At 40.5% G+C, this 24065-nt stretch overlaps 1 protein-coding gene across 16 annotated transcripts in view; it reads right to left on the minus strand.

Annotated features, from left to right (window-relative positions):
* PARD3 (par-3 family cell polarity regulator) overlaps positions 1-24065 on the minus strand; it is a 645228-nt gene that overhangs the window by 211286 nt on the left and 409877 nt on the right. For 11 of the 16 annotated variants that reach the window (XM_037890968.2, XM_043541455.1, XM_043541459.1 and 8 more), the window contains 2 exons: positions 19205-19333; positions 14858-14896 (listed from right to left, as the gene is read on the minus strand). In XM_037890968.2, the coding sequence (XP_037746896.1) occupies positions 14858-14896; positions 19205-19333 (168 nt within the window). The remainder of the gene's footprint in view (positions 1-14857; positions 14897-19204; positions 19334-24065) is intronic. The other 5 variants (XM_043541461.1, XM_043541458.1, XM_043541454.1 and 2 more) reach the window with 1 other exon arrangement.

A 24065-nucleotide genomic window follows, 5' to 3' on the forward strand; every position in this document is an offset into this window, starting at 1 on the left:
TATTTTAAAATGTTTTTTGCTCACAATTGTCTTCTGGCTAACAGTTAACGTTAAAGAAACGTTCTTTAACTGCAATATCACAATATTTCCCATTGAAGTTCCATGGAGAAATCCAAATAAATTGGCTAGTCTCTAAGGTGCCACAAGTACTTCTTTTCTTCATGTTAATAGAGCATCTGGTATCACCTCCAGATGATTCCTAGAACCAGAGAGGGGAGAAAGAGTGCAGCCGCGTGCATATATGCTTAACCCATCATTGGCTAGTGAAAAGGTTTAAGTGCCATATACATGGAGCACTTTCAATACCGACACAAACCATTTTACTAGCCAGAGGAAAACTGTATTAGAAGTCTTTAAATTATTATACTTTCTTACTTGCAAATACATATGATATGTACAATAATTTAATCATCTGTGGTATTTATGTATTTTAAACCACAGGAGGAAACAAACAGCAGGAAGATAGATAAATATTACTCACTTGCCCCAATTTCTACATTTGGAATTATCAGTATTAAAATAAATGTCTTGAAAAATGTTACAGCTGAAATCAGCAACAGGAAACCTTTTTGCTCTTGGGTGCCAAAAAAACTGCACAGTCAAGGCTGGGCCCAATCACTGTTTCCTTTCTTTTCTTGCTCAGCCCCGCACCACTGTTCTTACTCGCCACCCCTCTGGTCCCAGATTCCTTTGAATACATCCCATGCCTTCCCTTCTCCATTCATGAGCACAATTTTAGAAAATCCATCCCAAGGAACGACTATCCCAGCCAATGTCCCTAGACTGTGTGGCAGGCAGCTGCTCAGTGACACTCATCCACACTTCCTCTTAACTGTTCATCTGCAGGCAGCTGGCTTCCAACTTCACCGCCTGCTGAGATGAGGACAGCCCAAGCAACTACTCCAGTGGAGAGTTGGCTGCCTGCTGCTTGAGGGGCAGGGCCCCACTGAGCAGCCAGAACTGGAGCAGCATTCACATATCTGCGCAGGCAGAGAGAGGTCAGGCTGGGGAGGGGATGTTAGATCAACAAGTTTGTTTTCCCTTCTGTATACCATCATTTCCATGCAAAAATCTTCTAAAGACATCTGAGTGAAAAGAGATGCTTGATATAACAGTAAGCACTACACACGGAAACTGGTGAGTATTGAAAAAAACCCAGTCTCTGCTGTGCCACTCCACCATACAAAAGGAGATATTAATATGTGCATCACTGATGAGACAACCTCCTGTTTCAGAAAATATGTGATGTGTGTGTGGCTAGAAGCCTCTAGGTGGATCATCTAGTTCATGCACCTTCTTTGTAGTGGGATCATTTTTGTTACCCTTAACCCTCCCTGAGAGGTTGGGTATCAAGACCGCAGCCTGGTACACTGAGGCAAAGCCATAACAACATATGATTTTAACATTGACAATGCCCCTTTAATTGGTAATCACAATGCTGCAGAATATCGAAACACACAGATAGTACTAAAATTTTCCCTAGCCAACAATTATATACCAACAATTCTAAGAAAATAAAATTTGCATTGAAGTCATATTGAACATTAAGAATCTCAATTTAAAAACTATAAAAATTGCACCAAGAACATCACTCAACAGCATTAAAATGCACAAAAATGTAAAATGTGGCATTTAAAAATTTAAAATGAAAAGAAAACACAATCACTGCCTAATTGCAATAACTTCCATTTGATCTTGATACACTCCAAATTAGCAGCTTCAGTATGTCAATCAAACACCTCAACATTATTTTCATGATTAGTTGATCTGCAGGAAAAACGTATTGCTTCATATACTTTGACATGCCTGAAATAAACACACAAGAGAATCTATGTACTGTGATCTCTGAACAACATTCACCTCCCTTAAGATTTTTCACACACCATGTCCAAAACAATTAGCAACCATACAACATTCTGTTCAGACTTAGTCTGCTGAAGGAAAGGTCATCTGAAATGACTTCAACCGAATGAATGAAGCTGCTCAAGTATGTAATTTGTAATAAAAATTCGATGGATGATAAAATATGTAGGTGAATTTTTGGCTTTAAATTCACACCTTGCATCCATTCATAGTAAGTGATATTTGAGATACATTTTCTACTTTTTAAATACAATTTGAATATAGTATACATTTAAATTATAACTTTTCTCGACTAGAGCAAACTTGTGGCAGTGTTTTTAGATACATTGAATGTGGAGATAAAAGGTAATAAGATAAAGAACAGATGATGTTTCTGTCCTAAACTGCCATTAATAACTGAGCCCTGATCTTAGAAGGATCATAAAACTTGTAATTTTCCACAAAGGTAAAAATGGAACCACTGACACTGACAATCTGCTAAGTCCATTTTGTCATTTTACTAACAGCATCTCCTTCTTATCACTTCCTGCGGCTATCCCTGTAGAGAAATTTCCTGCTTGGAAGTCTTCTCTTTGCAAGACCTCATCTGGGATAAGCTAAAGAATAACCAGCATGGGATGGAGAAATCAACAAACTACTCCCACCTAATGGGGGAAGCAATTTTCAATCAAGCTGGGATGAGTTTTCAAAGGGGCTTGCTGTGGTTACAAAGCAGGTGGTGTTCTCTACAGACAAGGTTCATTCTCTGAGGAAGTGAAGACATTTTTTCTCAGCCTAACCAAGTAACTGAAACTTGTCTGTTGTTACTTTGCGATAATATATAAAGAAATGAACAGAAATTAAATTTAACATGGGGCTCTCAGGCAAACTCCAGTTCGTTCTTGATTTCTTTCAAAGCATTGAATTAAAAAGCTTTGTACACCCACACAGATTGAAAGAACATACTGATATCTCTAAATTATTTATAGAATAAAAAGCAGACCATTTAAGGATTAAACTCATTTCTCATGAGTATATATACAATCCTACATACCTGGTGATGATACCCGTGTGATAAATTGTAAAACTATGTTATAAACTACATTTACCTGGAGCCCCTAAACACTTAACCTAACTTTGACCACTCTACCCACACTCTGCCCCCATTAATCCATATGTACTTCAACTTGAAACATTCTAAACCTTAGGGCAATGCCATCAGCCTCATTTAGTATTATTAATAGTTTGTAAATCAATCACCAAAATAGCGATTTTCTTCTTTCCTACCAAACGTGGAATTTTGGCTTCAAAATTACACTGACCCAAAGCTAAGAACAGACATATTTAGTACGGGACAAGTGATAGATTTAAGGTGACACTAGGGCTAGAAATGGTAGCCTCACATCACTGGAAAGGGAAGAGTCCCAGCTTCTGTCTTTTGCTTGTAGCCTTGGAAAGTCCCAGTACAACCGGACTCTAAAATCATAGCATTTTTATGTATTGAAAGAAATTTTACTGCATTTTAACAAGATTTTTAGAATGCATTCATTTTCTTCTTCTCTCCCTCAGAGGCCTGTACAGTTGGATTCATGTACTAAGAGATCGTGGCTTTACAGATAGAAAGATTAAAATAAGTCTCAATAAAATTCATAAAAATTGTCTGAAATATTTCTAAAATATTTATTCTGTTATGTGTGACATATACAGGACACATGGTAGTTTGTTTTGATGTGACGTGAAGGCTTTATTGACACTTGTTTGGAATGACCTGCAAAAATCATTTATGGCTTCCAATCATTTATGGTTTCAAATTATATTCCAATTTCATATTAAGCAAGCCCTTAAACCAAACCCCATCAAAATGTACCAACACTCACTCTCTCCTTCTCTGTGTCTTTGTATATATCTATATCCGTGTGTACATACACATAAGAGTTAACAGGAGTCAATAGCAGCTCATTTTGTCTATAGAGAACCGTTTTCCCGGAGGCAAAATTTAGTATTTATGTAAGTACTGGCTAGATGTATGACGGCTAGATGTACTAGAAACCGAGCATGTAGGTGGTCTGCAACACACCTCTGCAATTTCAGTTTTTGGCCTCTCTCAGAGAAGGAACACTGAAAGCTTCTGAGTCCTGTGGTGGATATGCATTAAAGACAAATACAAAAAGAGGAGCTCATTTAGACATGAAATTGGGCCTCCAGTGGAGAAAACATTGTCCATCGATTTAAAAGTGACACACAGAGATTCCATCTACGTTTCCCTCTGTTAAAAAATACTTTTTAAAAGAGAAAGAAAATGATTTGTAGTATGTTAACGATCTTTTTTTGCATTATAGGTTTTACTGGCTTAAAGTGTCTATTTGTCTAGTTATAAATTGATGTAGAACTTACCTTGAATTTCCTCAAAACTGACTAATATAAAAAATCTTGTGCTCTCTTTCCCTCCCTAACTCTTCCTAGGTTAAGTATTTTAATTTCCCCCATATGTTAAACAAACAATAATGAATCTTATTTGCACGTATATACCAAGAGTCATCATTCATATTAGCTAAGTTAATATGTCACATCTGGCAGAGACTGCAGTCTGTACAAATCAAATAGCAGCTGCTAAATATCAAAAACTATATTTGAAATGAGTGGTTATGGTGTTTTTTTGTTTTTTTTTTAACATTTTATGGGAAATGTGGTCTGCTTAAATTTTAATCCCAGCAAAGAGAAATTATTTGCATGTTGTATGCAGATTAAGTTAGGAATTTGTTTATATACTAGTACAGTGTTTTACTGAACTAGCATTGACATAATCCTGCTGTCTTACTAGTTGTGATTCATTTTAAAGCAAAGGATTTGGGTTCATGGCCATGCAAAAGAAATTTCAATTTGATAGCAAAAACACATAGCCCATCTTCAAAGATGCTTTCAATTTAATGCTTAAAATGGATAAAAAAAGTGCAAGTGAAAGAATATTTTGCAGGCATTTTTCAAAGGAACAAAAATGTTAACATGTGATTTTCATTTAGTATGAAATCAAAGCATTGTGAAAGCAGAAGTCTAAGTATTTCCACGTGTTTTCTTATTTACCTGGGTATAAGAATACCACTGCTTGTCTATACTAATATTTTTCTTTTCACGATCACACGACTATTGTTCTGACCTGTGGATTTATTCACTTACAGTGACTATTATAACTAGTTTAAAATCAATATTTAAATCAATTGATCAGAACTCTATAAACCAGTGGTTCTCAACCGTTCCAAACTACTGTACTCCTTTCAGGAGTCTGATTTGTCTTGCATACCCCAAGTTCCACCTCACTTGAAGACTACTTGCTTACAAAATCAGATATAAATATACAGAACTGTCACAGCACACAATTACTGAATAATTGCTTACTTTCTCATTTTTACAATATAATTATAAAAATAAATACACTGGAATATAAATATTGTACTTACATTGCAGTGTATAGTGTATAGCAGTATAAATAAGTCATTGTATGAAATTTTAGTTTGTATGGACTTCACTAGTGCTTTTTAGGTAGCCTTTTGTAAACCTAGACAAATATCTAGATGAGTTGATGTACCCCCTGGAAGCCTTCTGGGTACCTGTGATTGAGAATCACTGCTATACACATCCTGCTTATCAAACATTTCTAAACTCTGTGAAACAGGTGAAATCAGTGTAATAATCATCAACTACTTTGGATCACACAAGTAATGGTCAGTGGTAGCTACTACAATGAATACAATTAAAGCTAACATGCTCTATCTCATATTTTGCTCTTACTCAAACTTTTCCCACACTATGTACCACAACCCATAAGTAGTGGTAAAAATAACCCTGATATTTCACAGACTTCTACACTGTAGAACTGAAAACCTGGGCATTAATCCAATGGCATGTGGCTCAACCCAGAAAGCCCATAAAATAGCTCTCTTTTCCAAGCTATCTCCAGTTCATGAAAGAACTTCAGTGCCCAGCACACTGATCACATAGGATCCTAATCCTGAACATGTCTCCCACAGTATGACCTGGAAGACAGCAAAAGGTGACATATCTGAGAGAAAACCTGTGAATCAAAGGAAAAAATCCTGGTTTTGCAGCAGTTTGTGGTGGGAGCACACTACAACTTCCAATGGAGGCAACATCAGTATATAAGGGCACTGAGTGTGGGAGTAAGGGGACCTCCGTTCTATTCCTAGCTCTGCAATTGACCTGCCAGGTAACCTTGGCAAATCACTTCAACCTCTCAGTGCCTCTAGTGCCCTTTCTGTCCTTTGTCTGTCTCATCTATTCAGGCTGTAAGCTTTCCAGGGCAGAGACTGTACCATACCACGTGTGTGTAATGGTGACAAACGCAAATGAACCTAAGCTTGGTTGGAAGCCTCCAGCTATTACTGTAAAACAAATAATAAATAGTAATAGACTCCTGCCCCCTCACCTACCACACGCAAACTGATTTTTAAACCCCCATCCTCCTCCTCCCGCACCTTCACCCCCTACTCCGCCCCGGTCTGCCCACAAGAGAGGGAAATGCAGGACCCAGACATCTTCAAATTTTAGCAAACACAAACATTTAACATTTAGACAAGCAGTCCCCACGACCACTGGACGGGGTCTGTTGAGACCAGCTGGAGATTCTAGGGCACCACAGCTGTCATGATAGAAATGGCATGGAGGGGAGAAACGGCTTTTGGCTTAGCAGGCCCCGACCCTTTGTTCTCTTTGGCTGACCAGGGAAAAGTTTCTTAGGGACACACAAACTACCTACTATTCCTTCCCTTGTTGACTTTCATGCTAGAATCCACTAAGCAATCCATGACTTGGCTATGGCCACATACCACAAACACTCTATTAAAACTACTCTAAAATTATCTTTCAGGGTGGATTAGCTTCATCGCATCGCAGTGTTGTGTAAAGCAACTTCAGAACATTTTGATGTTGCATCATGAGGTGAGGATAGAAAATCATGAATGGTGTGGAGAAAGTAAATAAGGAAATGTTATTTTAACACAAGGGTCACCCAATAAAATTAGACAGCAGGTTTAAAACAAACATAAGGTAGTACCTCTTCACACAATACAAAGTTAACCTGTGGAATTCATTGCCAGGGAATGTTGTGAAGGCCAAAAGTATAAATAAGTTAAAAATGGAATTAAATAAGTTCATGGAGGATAGGTCCATCAATGGCTATTAGCCAAAATGGTCAGGGATGCAAACCCATGCTCTGGGTGTCCCTAAACCTCTGACTGCCGGAAGCTGGTACTGGACAACAGGAGACAGATCACTAGATAATTGCCCTGTTACTTTCATCTCCTCTGATGCATCAGTATTGGCCATTGTTGGAAGACAGGATATTGGACTAGATGGACCATTGGTCTGACCCAGTATGGCGATTCTAATGTCCTTATGTTGAATATCTGCCTCATGATATTGTAACAGACTTGCTTTTTCCAGAGGTCAAAGTTGTAAAGATGGTGACCTTAATTTAAATCAGGGTTGGGCAAAATATGGCCTACGGGACCATCCTGCTTGGCCCTTGAGCTCCCAGTCAGGGAGGCTAGCCCCTGGGCCCGTCCCTGCTGTTCCCACCTCCCCCGCAGCCACACCGCCACATGGGCAACGTGGCTGGCTCCGGCCAGGCGGAGAGGCTGCGAGTTCCTGCTGCTCTGAGCAGCATAGTAAGGGGGCGGTGGATAATGGGTAGGCAGTCCTGGGGGGCAGTCAGGGGGTGGTTGGAGGGGGCAGAGGTTCTGGGGGGGTGGCGGTCAGGGGATGGGGAATGGGGGGGGTTGGATAGGGCGTGGGAGTCCCGTGGAGCCTGTCAGGGGATGGTGTGTGAATAGGGGTCAGGGACATTCAGGGGATGGGGAGCAGGGGGGGGTTGGATAGGGGGTGGGGTCCTGGGGGGGGGGGGGGGTTGGGGGGGGGGGGTCCTGGGAGGCGGCAGTCAGGGGACAAGGAGCGGGTGGTGTTGGATGGGTGGGGAGTTCTGAGGGGGGCAGTCAGAGGGTGGGAAGTGGGAGGGGGCAGATAGGGGGTGGGGGCCAGGCTGTTTGGGAGGCACAGCCTTCCCTATCCGGCCCTCCATACAGTTTCACTCCCCGATGTGGCCCTCAGTCCAAAAAGTTTGCCCACCCCTGATTTAAATCCATATTGAGCCACCGGCTTGCTGTACAAAATAATGTTAATAAAGCTGAGGCAATATAAAAAAATTTTCCATGGCTATTCTCTTGAATAATTAAAAAAAAAAAGTTTAATATCCTGTGGCCTGTGTTTATGCCCCTGTAGGCTTGCTTTCCGCCAATATTCCACCAAACAACTTCACTGGCAGGAATGGTCATGGAAACAAAGTATTTAATTTGTCTTTCTGGGTGATGTTGGCAAGCCCCTTTACCTCTCAGTGACTTTTCTGGATTGGGTACCAAGGAAGAACTCATACTTGAAGACTTCAGAGCCCATAGTGCAGTAAGAAAATTTTACATTTTTAAGATGAGTGTTCAAATCAGAAAACTAATCCTAAAATTTGCACATCCAACCAGGGAACAAAATACCATGTGACCTACATGCCAAATCAAATCTAACCAACAGATTGAATTTCGAATTTCAAGTATCTTATAATTTCAGCAAGCTGCTTAGGATTGACTACTGGATAGGAATTATCCATGGAAACTGATTCATTTCAAGAAAATTCACAAACGGAAAATGTTAATTTTGTTATATACATCATTCACTTTGGACTGCTATCTTCTTTAGTCCTCCATGTAAGTCATTCAGTAATATTCTATGTCCAATGGTAGGAGAGTCTACACACAGCAGTATCCTGCAGAAGATTACAGATTCTCTTTTTTTAAAAAAAAGCTGTCAATTCCTTAGATTGCATCTTTATTAAAAATGTAATCTAAAGCCATTCAAAACTACCCTAAAAAAAGCTTCGAAGCCAGTGCAATCATCCTCACATCCCTTGCTATCAGTACCAAATTATTAGAAGACAAAAGCTGCATCTCTTCCTGTATATAACAAAAAGTTATAAAAAATCATCGGCATCAATCATTCATGATACAGACAATCAACATAAGAGAAAATAACACTGCCAACCTCATCAGCAGGCAAACCTCTCCCCATCTGGTAATAACACCCCACATGAAATGTCAGTGCTGTCCTCAGTATATGCATATAGGTTAAAACTATTCAGACTATACTGCATGGGCTCAATTTTCAAACATGCCGAGCACCTATGGCTCCAGTTGAACTCAATGAGGAATATAGGCGCTCAGCACCTGTAAGAAATTCAGGCTCCTTGTGAAAGAGACAGCTATATTTCTTCCACAGGGCAAAGCTTCCATGTAAACTAAAGATCTGTATGAATTACCTCTAAAAGAAGTGATGAGAACTGATACTTCTCCCCTTGGGCAAAATATCAGTGTTACTCCAGGGGGGATTCTGCGCCCCTCCAGGGGTACAGAATTTATAACTTCTGCAGATTTCATGGCTCCTCCGCAGAAAAATGGGGGAGCAAAGAAATCTGTGGGGAACACATGCCACTTCTGCAGCAGCCTGGGTGTGTCTGTTGGGAGCAGCCAGCCGCAGAGACGATCACGACAAGGGGGAGGAGGGAGGCTGAGCGTGCATGTGTCCGTGGAGAGATGTTAAGAGGGTGGGGCTGGGCATGTGCCTGTGTGTGAACAAGTGAGACACACTCACTCTGTTCCTCCCGCTTGCTGTTGTTGCGTCCTGGACTTGGAGGCATAGGTCTGTGTGAAGCAGGCTCTGTCCCTGAGGCAGAGCAGAAATGCAACAACTAAGCAAGCAGGCTGCTAAGGTTCCCTTTGTTAGTTAACTAAGCCTCCTTTACCTTGCCAGAGTGGTGCAAAGGAACCTTATTGTAAATGACAGTAACGGAATCCTCACCTAGGAAGGTCTATGTGCTTTCTCCCTTTTTCCCCCTGTGTCAGACAGGCACAATGGGGTTAGATTACAGCTCGTGATCTATTTTACTTATCCGTTAAAAAAAAATGCAGGACAATGATTAGCAAAACTGTATGACTTTCATGTGTGAAAGTCTGAGCAATTTAAAGCGACAATCTACTTTACAGAACACCAAACACCAACATAAAAGTAATAAGAAAAGGAGGACTTGTGGCACCTTAGAGACTAACCAATTTATTTGAGCATGAGCTTTCGTGAGCTACAGCTCACTTCATCGGATGCATGCTGTGCATGCTACCTTGCATAATGACTTTATGTCGCTTTATAAGTCATTATGCAAGGTAGCCTATTTCCCCTTGTTTTTTCCTCCCCCCCCAGACGTTCTGGTTAAACTTGGATTTATGCGGGAAGTGGCCCACCTTGATTGCCATGCACAGTGTGGGGAGAGTGGTCAGTTTGGATGAGCTATTGCCAGCAGGAGAGTGAGTTTGTGTGTGTGGGGGGGGGGGGGGTGAGAAAACCTGGAATTGTGCTGGAAATGGCCCACCTTGATTATCATGCACATTGTAGGGGGAGTGGTCACTTCGGATGAGCTATTACCAGCAGGAGAGTGAGTTTGTGTGAGTATGGGGGTGGGGGAGTGAGAAAACCTGGATTTGTGCTGGAAATGGCCCACTTTGATTTTCATGCAGGTTGTAGGGAGAGTGGTCACTTTGGATAGGCTATTACCAGCAGGAGAGTGAGTTTGTGTGTGTGGTTTTTGGAGGGGGGTGAGAGAACCTGGATTTCTGCAGGAAATGGCCCACATTGATTATCATATGCATTGTGAAGACAGTGGTCACTTTGGATGGGCTATTACCAGCAAGAGAGTGAGTTTGTTTGTGGGAGGGCGGAGGGTGAGAAAACCTGGATTTGTGCTGGAAATGGCCCAACTTGATGATCACTTTAGATAAGCTATTACCAGCAGGAGAGTGGGGTGGGAGGAGGCATTGTTTCATGGTGTCTGTGTATAAAATGTCTTGTGTGATTTCCACAGCATGCATCCGATGAAGTGAGCTGTAGCTCACGAAAGCTCATGCTCAAATAAATTGGTTAGTCTCTAAGGTGCAACAAGTCCTCCTTTTCTTTTTGCGAATACAGACTAACACGGCTGTTACTCTGAAACCTGTCATAAAAGTAATGTAATTTAAATGAAAATCCAGGATTATAACTGGAATGCAGAGTATTGGTTATCAAGTATTTGTAACTTAACTTTCATGTATTTAGGAAATGTTGAACAGTTATTGTGATTTTTTTCTGTACAGCAGTTTAAGTAAATTACCAAAATAAGTGAAACTGTTGTGATTATATTGCATTATTTTGACAAATAAAATATGCAGATTTTGGATTTTTTTTGGCGCAGAATTTTGGATTTTTTGGCGCAGAATTCCCCCAGGAGTAATATCATGTAAAAGTATTCAGCTATTCCGTGTTCCAGGTTTATGCAAAAGATTAAGCAGTCAAATTCAAACATACTCTGACAAATGGCCGGAGATGAATAGAAGGTCAGTGCCATGTTAAAGACATACCAAGAGGATATCAAGGAAAGAACCATGACTGATATTTTAATGAAAATGCTTACCACTTGCAGTGCCTTTCAGAGGACGGCTCTCCAATAAATTTTCAACTATTAATCATTTCATTCCTGAACTCTTCACAACTAAAAGCAAAGCATGTCTTTCTAGGTAATTGCTGGTATATTTTCCCCCATCGTTTTAGTACTTGAGTGCTTCACAAACATCTATGAATTTCTCCTTACAACACCGATCTGAGGCAAGGAATATTATCCCCTTTTTACAGATGGGAAACTGCACACAAAAAACTCATGGAGGAAGTCTTTGTCAGAGCCAGGATACAAACCCAGATCTGACGACCAAACCAGTGCCTTAACCCCAAGACCATCCTTCTATTTTAGCTGGCCTTAGGAAACAAGGTATTAATCAAACCTCACAAGCACCCAATTTTGGAGGTAAGGTTCATTTATGCCAATTTTACAAATGTGGAATACAGAGAGACATATAAAAGCATACAGAGAGATTGTGATTTTCCCATTGTTGCTAAGTAAACCAGTGGAAGAGTCAAGAAATGGAATCCAGGAGTTCCAATTTTCATTCCCTGACTCTGACCACTAGACCAGGGGTTCTCAACCTTTTTCTTTCTGAGCCCCTCCTCCCCCAACATGCGATAAAAATTCCACAGCCCATCTGTGCCACAACAACTGTTCTTCTGCATATCCAGTAGATTAAAAGCCAGGGCCGGTGTTAGGGGGTAACAAGCAGGACAACTGCCCAGGGACCCATGCCGCAGGCAGCCCTGTGAAGCTAAGTTGCTCGGGCTTCGGCTTCAGCCCAGGTGGTGCGGCTCAGGCTTTGGCTTTCTGCCCTGGCCCCTCTCTTGCTTATTTTGGCAGACCCGCTGAAACCTGTTTGTGACCCCCAAGGGGTTCTGGAACTCTGGTTGAGAACTGCTTCACTAGACCATGACTCTCTTTAATGTAAAATTCTCAGGTAGCTGGAAATTATTGTTTTCCTAGCAGTACACTGACATGCAGGTAACATGCAGGTTTGAATTTAGAAAATAAACAGAGGAAAACAACTGTAAATGCAAAATAATACCCAAACACAATTAACTTTCAAAGAGAAGGGGGACAGGGAATTAATTGGCAGATGTTTTACACAGTATAATTAACAGTTTATTTCAATGCTCTATAACAAGATTAATTATGCTTCAAAACAGATATGTAATGACAAATTACTAGGTTTTTTTTACCAAGGTCAATCTCCCACATTCAAAACAATCATCCTGTGGAGCAACAGTTGCAGCTCTTCCATTTTGTTTCATTATTGGCCATCAAAGTGGTGCAGCTAGTAGAACATGAAACCAAGGTTTCAAAATGTCATATAGGCAAGACCTATGGTTCGGAAGTAATTTGGCCTCTTTCTTGTTCATCAATGAAGCAGAAGGTAAGACCTTATGCTTAGCTGGGGCTTGGTTGCAGATAGAAATGAAGGTGTATTTCCTGGTGGGTGACTGATGAGCAAATTTAGATGCTGCAGGGTTAATGTCTTGGGGAAGTTCTTGATTGTTGTTATTATGGGAATAATCAGAGCCTATAATCTTGTGAAAGTGAGGGAAATCTAAAGTCATGTACTCTTCTGGAGTGGCTGGCAAGGAAGGACTCATACTTAAAGAAAAATGAAGTAAAAACTCATTTTCAAATATTTGGGAGGGTCTGATTGTCTACTGCACTTCTCTACATGTACACTGGTATAACTCCAATGAAATTGAAGCCAATGAAATTTCATCAGCGTAAATCTGGAGTAATGCAGAATTGAACAATGCCCTTAGGTTTTTGCAATATTAATATCTACATATAGGTTCTATTCCTGGCTTGTGATTTCAACAGGTTTTTTTAAAATTATATACACAATACAAAACTACCATGAATAACTGTGGCAGTTTTGTTTTTAAATCTAAAAGAGCAGATTTTTTGTATTTCACCTGTCTCTCCTGATCTACACAGATCCAGCATCTTCACTGCTCTTACTGCTACTATTTACGCTCTGCCTTCTACTGTAAGTTTTGTGTCATGGAATTCACAACTAGCATCATAAGAACCGGAAGTGGGTGCAAAAACAGAAACTGCAAGAGTACGAATCTGAAAGGCCAGACAGCTAATGACAGGAGAACTAAACATGGAATAAGGCAGAAGGAAGGCGAGTGGGGAGAGGCAATCAAAACAAACAAGATTTAAAAAACAAATAAACCAGTGACTGTGTTATTGATTTTCAGCTGGGGAAAACTGCCTTTATAGAAATCTCTAAATTATACTGTATGTGATGGTTATAAAATATTGTTGGGTCACAATCACTCCAGCAGAAAGACCATTTGCAAAATGAAGGATCATTGTCCGTTACAAATTCTCACTTCTAAATTCCCAAATTGAGTCCAGTTTTTATTCCCACCCAGGAATACATCTTCAACCGTCTCTCCCTTTGACTACCACAACTACCTTTTCCATGGCATCCTCAAGTTTCAGGTTGCCAAACATATGGAGGAAGCTGCTGCCCAATTCTCAAGTGTCCAATAAATGCAAAAATAAGCCCATCTTTATAGAATTTCATTGCCCCATTATGTATTTCAGGATCCAATTAAAAATTGCCCTCCTTGACTTGATTACTTTTTAAAGGCTTGTTCCAATCTACCTCATGGACATGCACTTCTACTCCTCTTCTTGTTCCTTCTCCTCACCTAGACCCAACTTTCTTTCTGCACCTAAACTCACCCATGTTGGGAAGGCGCCCCTGTCACATTAAATAACTTTTCTATATCTCACCAACTCCCCATCTTACTTCACATCCTGCCAAATCTCTCTTCTCCCTTGCCTCTAACTCTTAATATCTCCCTGCTCTCATTTATTATTTAACTTAGCAACCATGTTACCTAACTATATGAAAGTTTTTGAGGTATCACTTGTAGGAAAGATACTATAGACATGAAAAGCATATATTGTATTATTTTATAATAATACTCCATAAGATGATGCATTTCTTGAAATAAATGACTGAGTATATTTTAGTATTCTTAATATTAAGAGACTGATATTTCTGCCTGGAGAGTATCAATGGATCTATGGAAATCTCTGTACACAGCTTTGCCAAGGGATCTCAATCCAAACCTCCTAAAACTTACTACTTCCTTAACTTACATCCAATTCCTTAAAAATCACTTGCAACAACAAACAATGGCTTGAGATAAGGATACGTCAGCCTTAACTTCAAACTTAAATCACATAATGATTCTTTAAAATATCCTGACTAAATCCTCAGTTTATTGAATTGTTAGCCTCTGTCTTCTGACCAGGAGGCTTTCAAATAGTACTGCAAATTACATAATATAAAGAAGTTTAAAATGTAAGGCTAGAGAGAGCCATCTACAGTATAGAATGTGAAAGGAGGGTCTGTGAAACTTTAATTGACGGAAAAGTGCCATATAAATTTTAAAATATTTTGAGAGTCTTCTGAGATGTAAAAGACAAAGCTCTTACCGTTTCCTTTGCAATTTGTGACTGGCTTTGTTCTGCACTCTAAAGGAAGTAAAAAAAGAAAATAAATAAGAACATGGCTACATAAGACATTCACTGTCTATTAGCAGAGGGAAAGGGTCTCAATTCTGGCATGTAGCGGAGATGGGGGAGTGTAGGGAGCTGGTTGGATTCTGCGATCCACAGCCACCCGACTCTGGCACACTGTAAGAGTTGCACAGGCACAAATCTTATACCAGACCTGGGAACATAGCCACATTCACATCCCCTATCAAGCCCCGTGCCCTCCGTTTCTGCCAGGAGTGATGAAGGTGTGGTTGGCACACGACAAAGCCCAGCTGTTTACACTACCTGTATGCCAAAGGAGATTTCTCCTACTCAGGGGGAGTTCTCAGCTGGCCACCCCTTGCTGAATTAAGGCCACTTTACATGGTACAAACCTGGACAATCTTGTGCAAACATTTTAAAGAAATATCTGCTGTCAAAATGCCCCACGCCTCTCTCAGCAGAAGCGTGGCTTTGAGTTTGGCAACGGAATGGCCACACCCTGTGGTCATGAGGGGAGAGGGAATGCTCACGCTCAGCCACACCGGACCCCTTCCACTGCCATCAGCCTCTCCTTAAGCCTAAGTGTGCACGTGGGTACAGGCCTCGGGGAAAAATATTCTTCCCCATAGGCCAGTTTGGAGGTGTGTTTGGGGAACCGACTGGTTCTTACAGGCCCAGGCCCACCCAGGCACCCAGTGGCCATCTTGCCACTACTGCTGCTCAGCCCTCCCTCTCTAGCTGAGGTATCGCCGAGCTGTGTTTCCAGGATGCTGTGGGTCTAGCCAAATGCCTTATTTGGTAAGATTTTTTCTCTCTAGTCCAAAATGGCAAGCTGGCTAGGGGTAGTTTATTTGGGGTTTTCTGGTTTCCTTGCAGCATCCTGGATACTCAGTTTTTTGGCCAAAAGGACTGGGAATAAGAACAGAAATTTAATGTTTTATGTGAACATCTAGTGAGCCACAACTTGCACAGTGTCCAATGATGATAAAAGAATGAAAGGGTGAGCTCTCAGAGATAAACATAAGTAAGGGATTCAGGATATGCAGGTGGAACTACTACCTCACAGGGCAGAGGAGAGACTTAAATCTGTATCTGCCTCCATCTTGGCTGAAACCGGGGACTGAACCTGGGGCCTCCAGAGCTTGCACTAAAGAGCTACTTTCTCAGAACTGTAACATAATTTGCATCCTCTGTGGACTGGGCACAAAGGGGTACCTCTTGGAGGCATCCTCATTCTCCTCTTGGGGAAGGGCAAGAGGATTCAGAGGAAGTCTGTGTCCTATTGGTTAAGCTGAAAAGGACTAACCCATATTAACTGGCTATGTGGCATGATGCCATTTATCAACACGGTGGACCCAAGAAAATGCCTGGCATTTTGGGGAAGGGTGTGATAGTTCTATCACCACCGTTAGTTAGAATTAATAAAGTTGCAGCCTCCACTTGGAATTCCTTCCCTGCATTTGTGTTTTATTTGCCTGAGCATCCTGATCAACGTAAGTGCAGGTTTCAATGCTCCTGGTGCTGAATAATTATTCTCTCTCATGTGCACATATGACAACACAAACTGTACAGATTTTACAGTAAACCAAGACAGTCTTTGCTTAAACATTCCCTTAATTACCTATATATAAATAACACTGTGCACTTCCATAGTTCCTCCCAGCCAACAATCTCAACACGCTCTAAAGTCATTAAGCTTCACAACTCTCCTGTGATGTAGGCAAGTTTTGTACTAAGGCAAAGTTAGAACATAAGAATGGCTATACTGGGTCAGACCAAAGGTCCATCCAGCCCAGTATCCTGTCTACCGACAGTGGCCAATGCCAGGTGCCCCAAAGGGAGTGAACTTAACAGATAATGATCTAGTGATCTCTCTCCTGCCATCCAACTCCACCCTCTTACAAACAGAGGCTAGGGACACCATTCCTTATCCATCCTGGCTAATAGCCATTAATGGACTTAACCTCCATGAATTTATCCAGGCTAAGTTGTCAAAAGTCATACAGAAAGCAGAATCCACAACCCCTGATTCCCCGAATCAAATCTAAAGAACTTTTTATTAGCATGACAAGCCATACAAGTGTAGCCAAAGTGTAAATGGCTGTAATATTGAGCTCCTGTCAGCAGACAACTCCCAGGCCGGTGCTTTATGCACAAGATCGTATCAAGTAAATGTTCACGGAGTATTTATAGTCATGAAAACTCTGTTTATATATTGCTCATTAAATGTACTTACAGTATTATTTGTAAGAAATAATAAAGCAATATGGAAAAGATGGAGGGAAAGTGGGGAGGACACAAAGGACGAAGTATTGCAACTGGACCATGTGTAAAAAATTACATTTATCATTAAGGCAAACAGACACAGTTTAGATTTTTTTTTCCATATAAAACTTCTATATGTGAAATTTTGATAAAAGTCAAGAAGATGAATAGTTTTCAAACAAATTGTCTTTATTATTTCTTACTAGCAGACGGAAAAGCACCACTTCAGAACAAGTGTCAGTTCAGCAGCTCCCCACCACTTCTCTACTCATGCTCTTCATTATGCCCCATGACAGCTGCCAGCCGAGCAGAGTTGGAACTTGGTCATGTCAAGGTGTGAATGAACAAATCTTTATGCAATCAGGATTCATCAGACATTCCGGGTTAGAATCTCAGCTAGTGTATTTTGCTGTAGCTCCATTGGAGTTAGAGCAATTTACACCAGCTTATGATCTGGACCTCTGATTATGTAGGTAAGTAAAGACTTCTCCATCTACCACCTGCCATGACTATGCTGCTATACTGACCTCTGTCAAAATACCACAGAGAGTGGCATCAGCACAGCACCAGCAGGGAGGCTGCTGAGGCTCAGCTCTTTTAAAGGAGCTGATTCACTTTGTGATGTCAAAAGATACGCAGTAAAGCTAAAATTAAACTGATTAAATATTACGGTTAACATGTACTTCTAGGCTATTCTAGATACAAGGAAGTTAAATCTTTACAGGATTTTATATGCATTACTATTCATTATGTATTATAACAGGAAGATTAATCTAGAAATAATATATACAAAATTAAGGTATATTCTTGCTTCTAAGAGTTTATTTACAACACACAAAAGTATTTCCATTCACCTTTACTGTAAGTTATCAATATTGTGAAAATTACATCACAGAAGCTTGTAAACCAATTGCTTTCACCTTTCCAGCCATTCAGAAGCATGTGATGTGATTTCCATACCATTCAATTTGATTCAGTCTTTAAAAAAAAGCTTTCAGAAACCATGACATATCAGTACCTGAAGTCACATTCCAAAAGAATTAGGCTAACAAATTTAGCTCATTTGCAGCCTTATCAACCACTACAGTTTTTTAGGGTTAAATGCTGTTTTGAAAGATAAAAGACAGAACAAGGACTGATATTAAATGGTTTAAAATGCCAAATAAAAATGCATTATTTCTGCATTCAAGATATTAAAAATCCTGTAGAAATAAAACAATTTGTTCATCCCACCAAAAAAGACAGCAGTTGCTCTTATTCTGCCTGTTTATGAGAATGCATTAAAACAATTTATTTTAATAGCTATATATTTATAACCATAGCACTTTAATTGAATATAAAACATAATACTGTTTATATTCATAGTCTACCTTTTTATAACAAAAGTTATCATGGGTAATAATCAGGGAAATATGTGTATACACTTTGCAAGTTGAACAGGTGTTGCAATAAACAATGATTGTTTCATTTCACTCAGATTATTCAGAATACATTCTGTGAATTACCCTGCTAAATTAATAACAATGGGGGTCCAATACCACATAGGGGATGCTTTATATTAAAATAATAACCTTTTATTCTTGCAAATTCCTCTTTTGGTACCATAGCATTCATACAGCCCATTCTGGCTTACTTTTAAGTGCTCAGAAATTTTTTTGATCAAGTGGCAGGACAAACAATAAGTTTTCAAACACAGACTCGTGAATGTGAAAGGTATGAAATAATCCACTTGTCTCATGTATTCAAGTAAAGTCCATGCAATAGTTTTGTTTGTAATAAGCATTTCCTGTCCCCCAAAACACCACCATAATCTGATTTTAAAACTCCCAGTCACATATTCTAGTGAATATACAATTCCAAGACCAGAGCTAAAAAAAAAATAAAAAATGTTCATGTAAAGTTAACATGACCAGAGAATAACAAAAACTGATTTTCTTGTCTTCATTTCTGGTCACACACATTTACCAGCAGGTATCAGGACCAGACCATTTGCTTAAATTAATCTAAAATCTCCTAGATGCTCTCTGTTTTACGCACCAGTTCCCTTGGATGGAATGTTTCTTCCTGACGGAAAATCAAAAGGCTCACAGTCCCTCCCATCTTAGTGCTTCTCAGCAGGGAGACAGCTTCCTCCTGGGTTTTGCCGGTTAAATCAACTCCATTTACCTGTGACAAATAAAACATATAAAACTGCTAAGACTCCAGCATTAGAAAATATTACTGAACCCATCACACAGCACAATTCACTTGGAGGCCAAACTCTGTTACAAATCTAGAAGAAACTAACATAATGACTCTGCATCTGCTCCTATTCAAGTCAATGGGAATTTTGCTAATGGGATCAGTAGGAGCAAGGAATCTATAGGAAAATGCATAATATTCGTGGTTCTGGTCTTACATTTCTATTGATGATTTCTAGCATTCAAGAGAAAGAGATGACCAGGAAAGTTGTCACACTGACAACTCTGGAGATCTCAGGCGTCTTTATGCTCAAGAACAGAGCGTGTGCGGCAGAAGTGGAACTGTCCCCTGTGATGGTTCTCGAGGTGCCCAGGATTGTGAGTCACCAAGTTACCTCCAGCAAGACGGAGACTTGCTTGTGCTTAACTGTGGGTCAGCTCCCTCACACCTGCAGACATTTATCCACCCAAATGAGCTCCTCTGGGCTCGGCCAGACCTTATTTTGTCTTGCAGGTTAACAATACGTGCACCCCAATCCCAGAGCCCCATTGAAGCGTTCCCCTGTAGTGTTCAACCCCTTGTCCACAAAACACTCAGATATACTGTCTTCAGGGGACTAGTATACATAATACCTTGAATGATTCAATTCAGAATCAGCTCCTTGTACAGTACCACAGCACTGAGATACATATATAGTGAAACCAATCATAAGTTTATGATCAAAGATCAAGAGATCATGAGTAAGGATAATGGAAACAGAAGGGTTACATATAAAACAAAATCATAACACGGTCCCTAGAGACTAAACTTAACAGGCTAACAGTCTCACCCCAAATATCCTTTGCAACAATTCAGCCAAGGCTGGTTGTGATCCTGTTTTCATGGATGTAATCGCACTGCTCGATTACTTCCTAGGTGCAAGATAAAGAGGTGTCCCTTCCTTCCTTGCATTCTCCTTATATTCCTAATGTTGCCAACTCTCGTGATTTTGTTTTGAGTCTCATGACAATTGTTTCCTTAAAGGCCCAAGTCCTAGAGTCAAGTGGATATATGATCATTTCAGCCTTCATTCTTTTTAAAAAAAAAAAAAAAAAAAAGTTTCTAGCCTTCATGGCTGTGGAGAAAGCTTCAAAATGTGACCCCAGTGCACCTTCAAGACTCAAAAAGCAGAAGGCAAATAAAAAGAACGCCAAATCTAATATTTGTACATAATCTCATGATTGTTAGTGAGCCTGACTCATGCTTTTTGAACATTTGGGGTTGGCAATACTGTTTCACCATTTGCCCCTCAGAGTCAGGATAACTCCTCTCCCCACCCCTGTAATTAATTCTCCAGCCTGCTGCCTTCACATCCTCCCGCTGACTTTGCATGTAAATGACTCCCTATTGTGTTAACTTACAATGCTTAATTTACATGTAGACCAACAGAGACAAGTGAATAAACATCCTTTGCTGGGCAGAAACCTGTTTGTCCACTCTGCTTTAATTTGGATTTCAGAAACATATTTTTAGCACAGATACATAACTTCTTACATGTAGCATTGGTACACACATTTCACAAGGATATGAACTAGTGTGACCATGGCTTTTATTTACGACCTCACAGTATATTCTTTAAAAAAGGAGTACTCGTGGCACCTTAGAGACTAACCAATTTATTTGAGCATAAGCTTTTGTGAGCTACAGCTCACTTCATCGGATGCATACTGTGGAAAATACAGAAGATGTTCTTATACATGTATATATATATAAGAACATCTTCTGTATTTTCCACAGTATGCATCCGATGAAGTGAGCTGTAGCTCACGAAAGCTTATGCTCAAATAAATTGGTTAGTCTCTAAGGTGCCACAAGTACTCCTTTTCTTTTTGCGAATACAGACTAACACGGCTGTTACTCTGAAACCTGTCAGTATATTCTTTGGTAAACCAGAATGCACATTCCAGGATTAGGATATTCTTGTAACCCCCCCTGCCAGCTGACACGAAGGGCTTTATGGCCACACACCACATACATGTTTTTCAGGGAGATTTTCAAAGGCACAAGTGGGAGTTAGTAGCTTAATTCCCATCAACTTTAAATAGGAGTTGAACCTACCTGTCCCTGGTACTTGTGAAAACCTTCTCTCTCTTTTTTTTTAAAAAAAAACCTACTGCATAGCCAAATAGAAACCCAAGTAAAATGTTGGCAAGTTAACCTGTGTTTTTCACCCAAATTATGAAGAATGTTATGATTATTATTTAAAGAACACTGAATTTTTTTAAACTGCATCAAAGATGTGTTGCAAACGTGGATTTATGTGACATTTTGTTTAAACAGATAGATATTTGATAGTGACAACTACTATACATCAAAACAATCTTCTACTGGACAATGTATTGATGCAACATCACATGGAAACCTGGAGACCCAAGTTTTATCTTGTAATTAGCATTCCCTCCACAGACACGTAACAGACTGCACAGCGGATATATATGAAACATGTTTTCAGAGTAGACTCTGTCCCTGTATAACAGAGGGAAGAAACCACAGATAAACATGCTATAGGGTGGAACGCAAAACCCTGTTGCTTTGGCATGCTGACAGCCTTTGCCTCTTGCCTCCTTCCCTGATACTCTGCTCAACTCCTGAGCAAGCTACCAAGTGAAATTGACAAGAGATATTGCTGGCTTCACTTTGTTCTGCTGCTCACAAAGATTAGAAAAGTGAAATTTGTAAAATCTGGTCAGTTTCACTTTCTTAGGCTTTTCCATAGTTTGGTGCAGCAGCAAACTAAACTCAATAAGAGGCCTTGTGAATTTTTATTTCACTGCTTTGTTGGTATAAGGAGGTGAGTCACAGATTGAGAAAAGACCAAAGCAACAAGAGGGTGAAACATTGACTTTGGGGAGAGCCCGGGGAAGGATGAAAGAAATGGGTAGAGAGGGAAAAAATAGAAATGAAGGGAAGGTAGGAATGCTGTGAATCAGAAAAAGGTCTTTGGTTGACCAGTGTCTTGAAAAAATATATTATGCATACATGGCACTGTAACGGAGCTCCCTTCTCCACCCCTTTGACCATCACAAACAGGTGGGATACTGTCCAGGTTTATAAGCGCCAGTGTGTTAGTTATTAGGTTCCCTCCATCATCAGTTCATCAGTACAGCCTTGTGCAACAAAATACAAGTGGATATAAACCACCCCCTTAACCCACTCTCCAGGGGCAGAGAGGGAAAGATACCCTTATCCTGACATCCTGCATCCCCCCTAGCCCAGTGGTCCCCAAACTGTGGGGCATGTCCCCCTAGGGGGTTGTGGAGAAACATTCGGGGGGGCACAGCAGGGCCTGGGCCAGAACCCATGGGAGGCGGGGAGACAGCACCACCCAGCCCCGCTCTGCCCCAACTCTGCTCCAGCCCAGGCTTTCATCCCCAGCTGTAGCTCCACTCCCAGTCCCAGCCTCGCCCCCTGCCCCAACAATGGTCTCTCTCCTGGCCTAGGGTCTGAACCGTGGATGGGGGGGGAAGGGGAAGGATGGACAGGGGTAAGTGGAGCGCGAGGTAAAAAGTTTGGGCACCACTGCCCTAGCCCTTGCCAGCCTCCTCTCCTTTAAGTGTTCCCATCTGATGGGTTGATTGTTCTCACTGGCTTGTCAGCCTCCTGCCTAATTAAGCCACTGCACACCCATCTCTCAATTAAATCCACTCTAAGGGGAATAGCTAGTGCCTTAGTGCCAGAATACAGGGTCAGCACTAGGCTCCCAGCACCCTGTCACATGCACTCAGCTGGAAAGAAGACAAATGGTAAATGTAGCGATATCAAGTGCAGAAGTGACAAAAGAAATCTTAGCGGACAGACATGAAAGAGAATAAATAACTCATTTTGGAAGTGACAATTAATCTAAATAAAAGATATTAGGTCAAAATCCATCCCCCATTTTAAATAACAGTTAATGAAATGGAGTTACATCAGGGACAAGTTTGGACCAATATTTAAAAGAAAATGTTGGCTCAAGCTGACTGTTTGACACCAGAACATCTTATTTAAGCTCAATATTGTAAGTGACAGAATGTGAATCTCCACCTTGAAGCAATATGACACTACAACGATCTCATCTGCAGGAGCAGAGGGGATGGAGAGCAGGGAATTTTGCAAGTAAACCTGAAAGGGTAACAGGTATTTGTTTTTAACTGACTTTTCTATCAAACAAGTATATGCTTTGATTTGCTCTCCCAATCTACTCTGTTTTCCCTATCTCCAATATCTGTGATGCTCTACTTTACTATTTTTTTCTTACAATCTTCTCTCTGGCCCCCACTGTTCCCTCAATTGTGTTTTTTCCTCTAATTTATTTGCATTTAAGGAACCATAAAATAACACCAATACCAGGCTTTAGAAGCCAGTGTCGTAAATTACAAATGCAATCCTTACACCCTGAAAGCCATATAAAACAAAAACAAAAAAGCAACAAACAGACCATAAGTCTGCAAGACCATATTACAAAGCAAAAGCACTCCACTTCCCAACACTGAACAAGATATTCAGCCTCAAAGCCTCCCAACCCTCCCAAATGCCCATTAAAATAAAAGAGAGCATTTCTCATTGTTTTCCCTTTGTTTGTTTTGTTTCAGCACTTTTCCAGTGTTGCAACACCTTCACCAGCATTCAAAGACTAGCCGCACCTTTTAGTTGGAAAGAAGAGGGGAGATCTTATGATTCCAAAGCAGCAGGAGACATA

This window comes from Chelonia mydas, chromosome 2 (assembly GCF_015237465.2).
Source record: "Chelonia mydas isolate rCheMyd1 chromosome 2, rCheMyd1.pri.v2, whole genome shotgun sequence".
NCBI classification, from domain to species: domain Eukaryota; kingdom Metazoa; phylum Chordata; order Testudines; family Cheloniidae; genus Chelonia; species Chelonia mydas.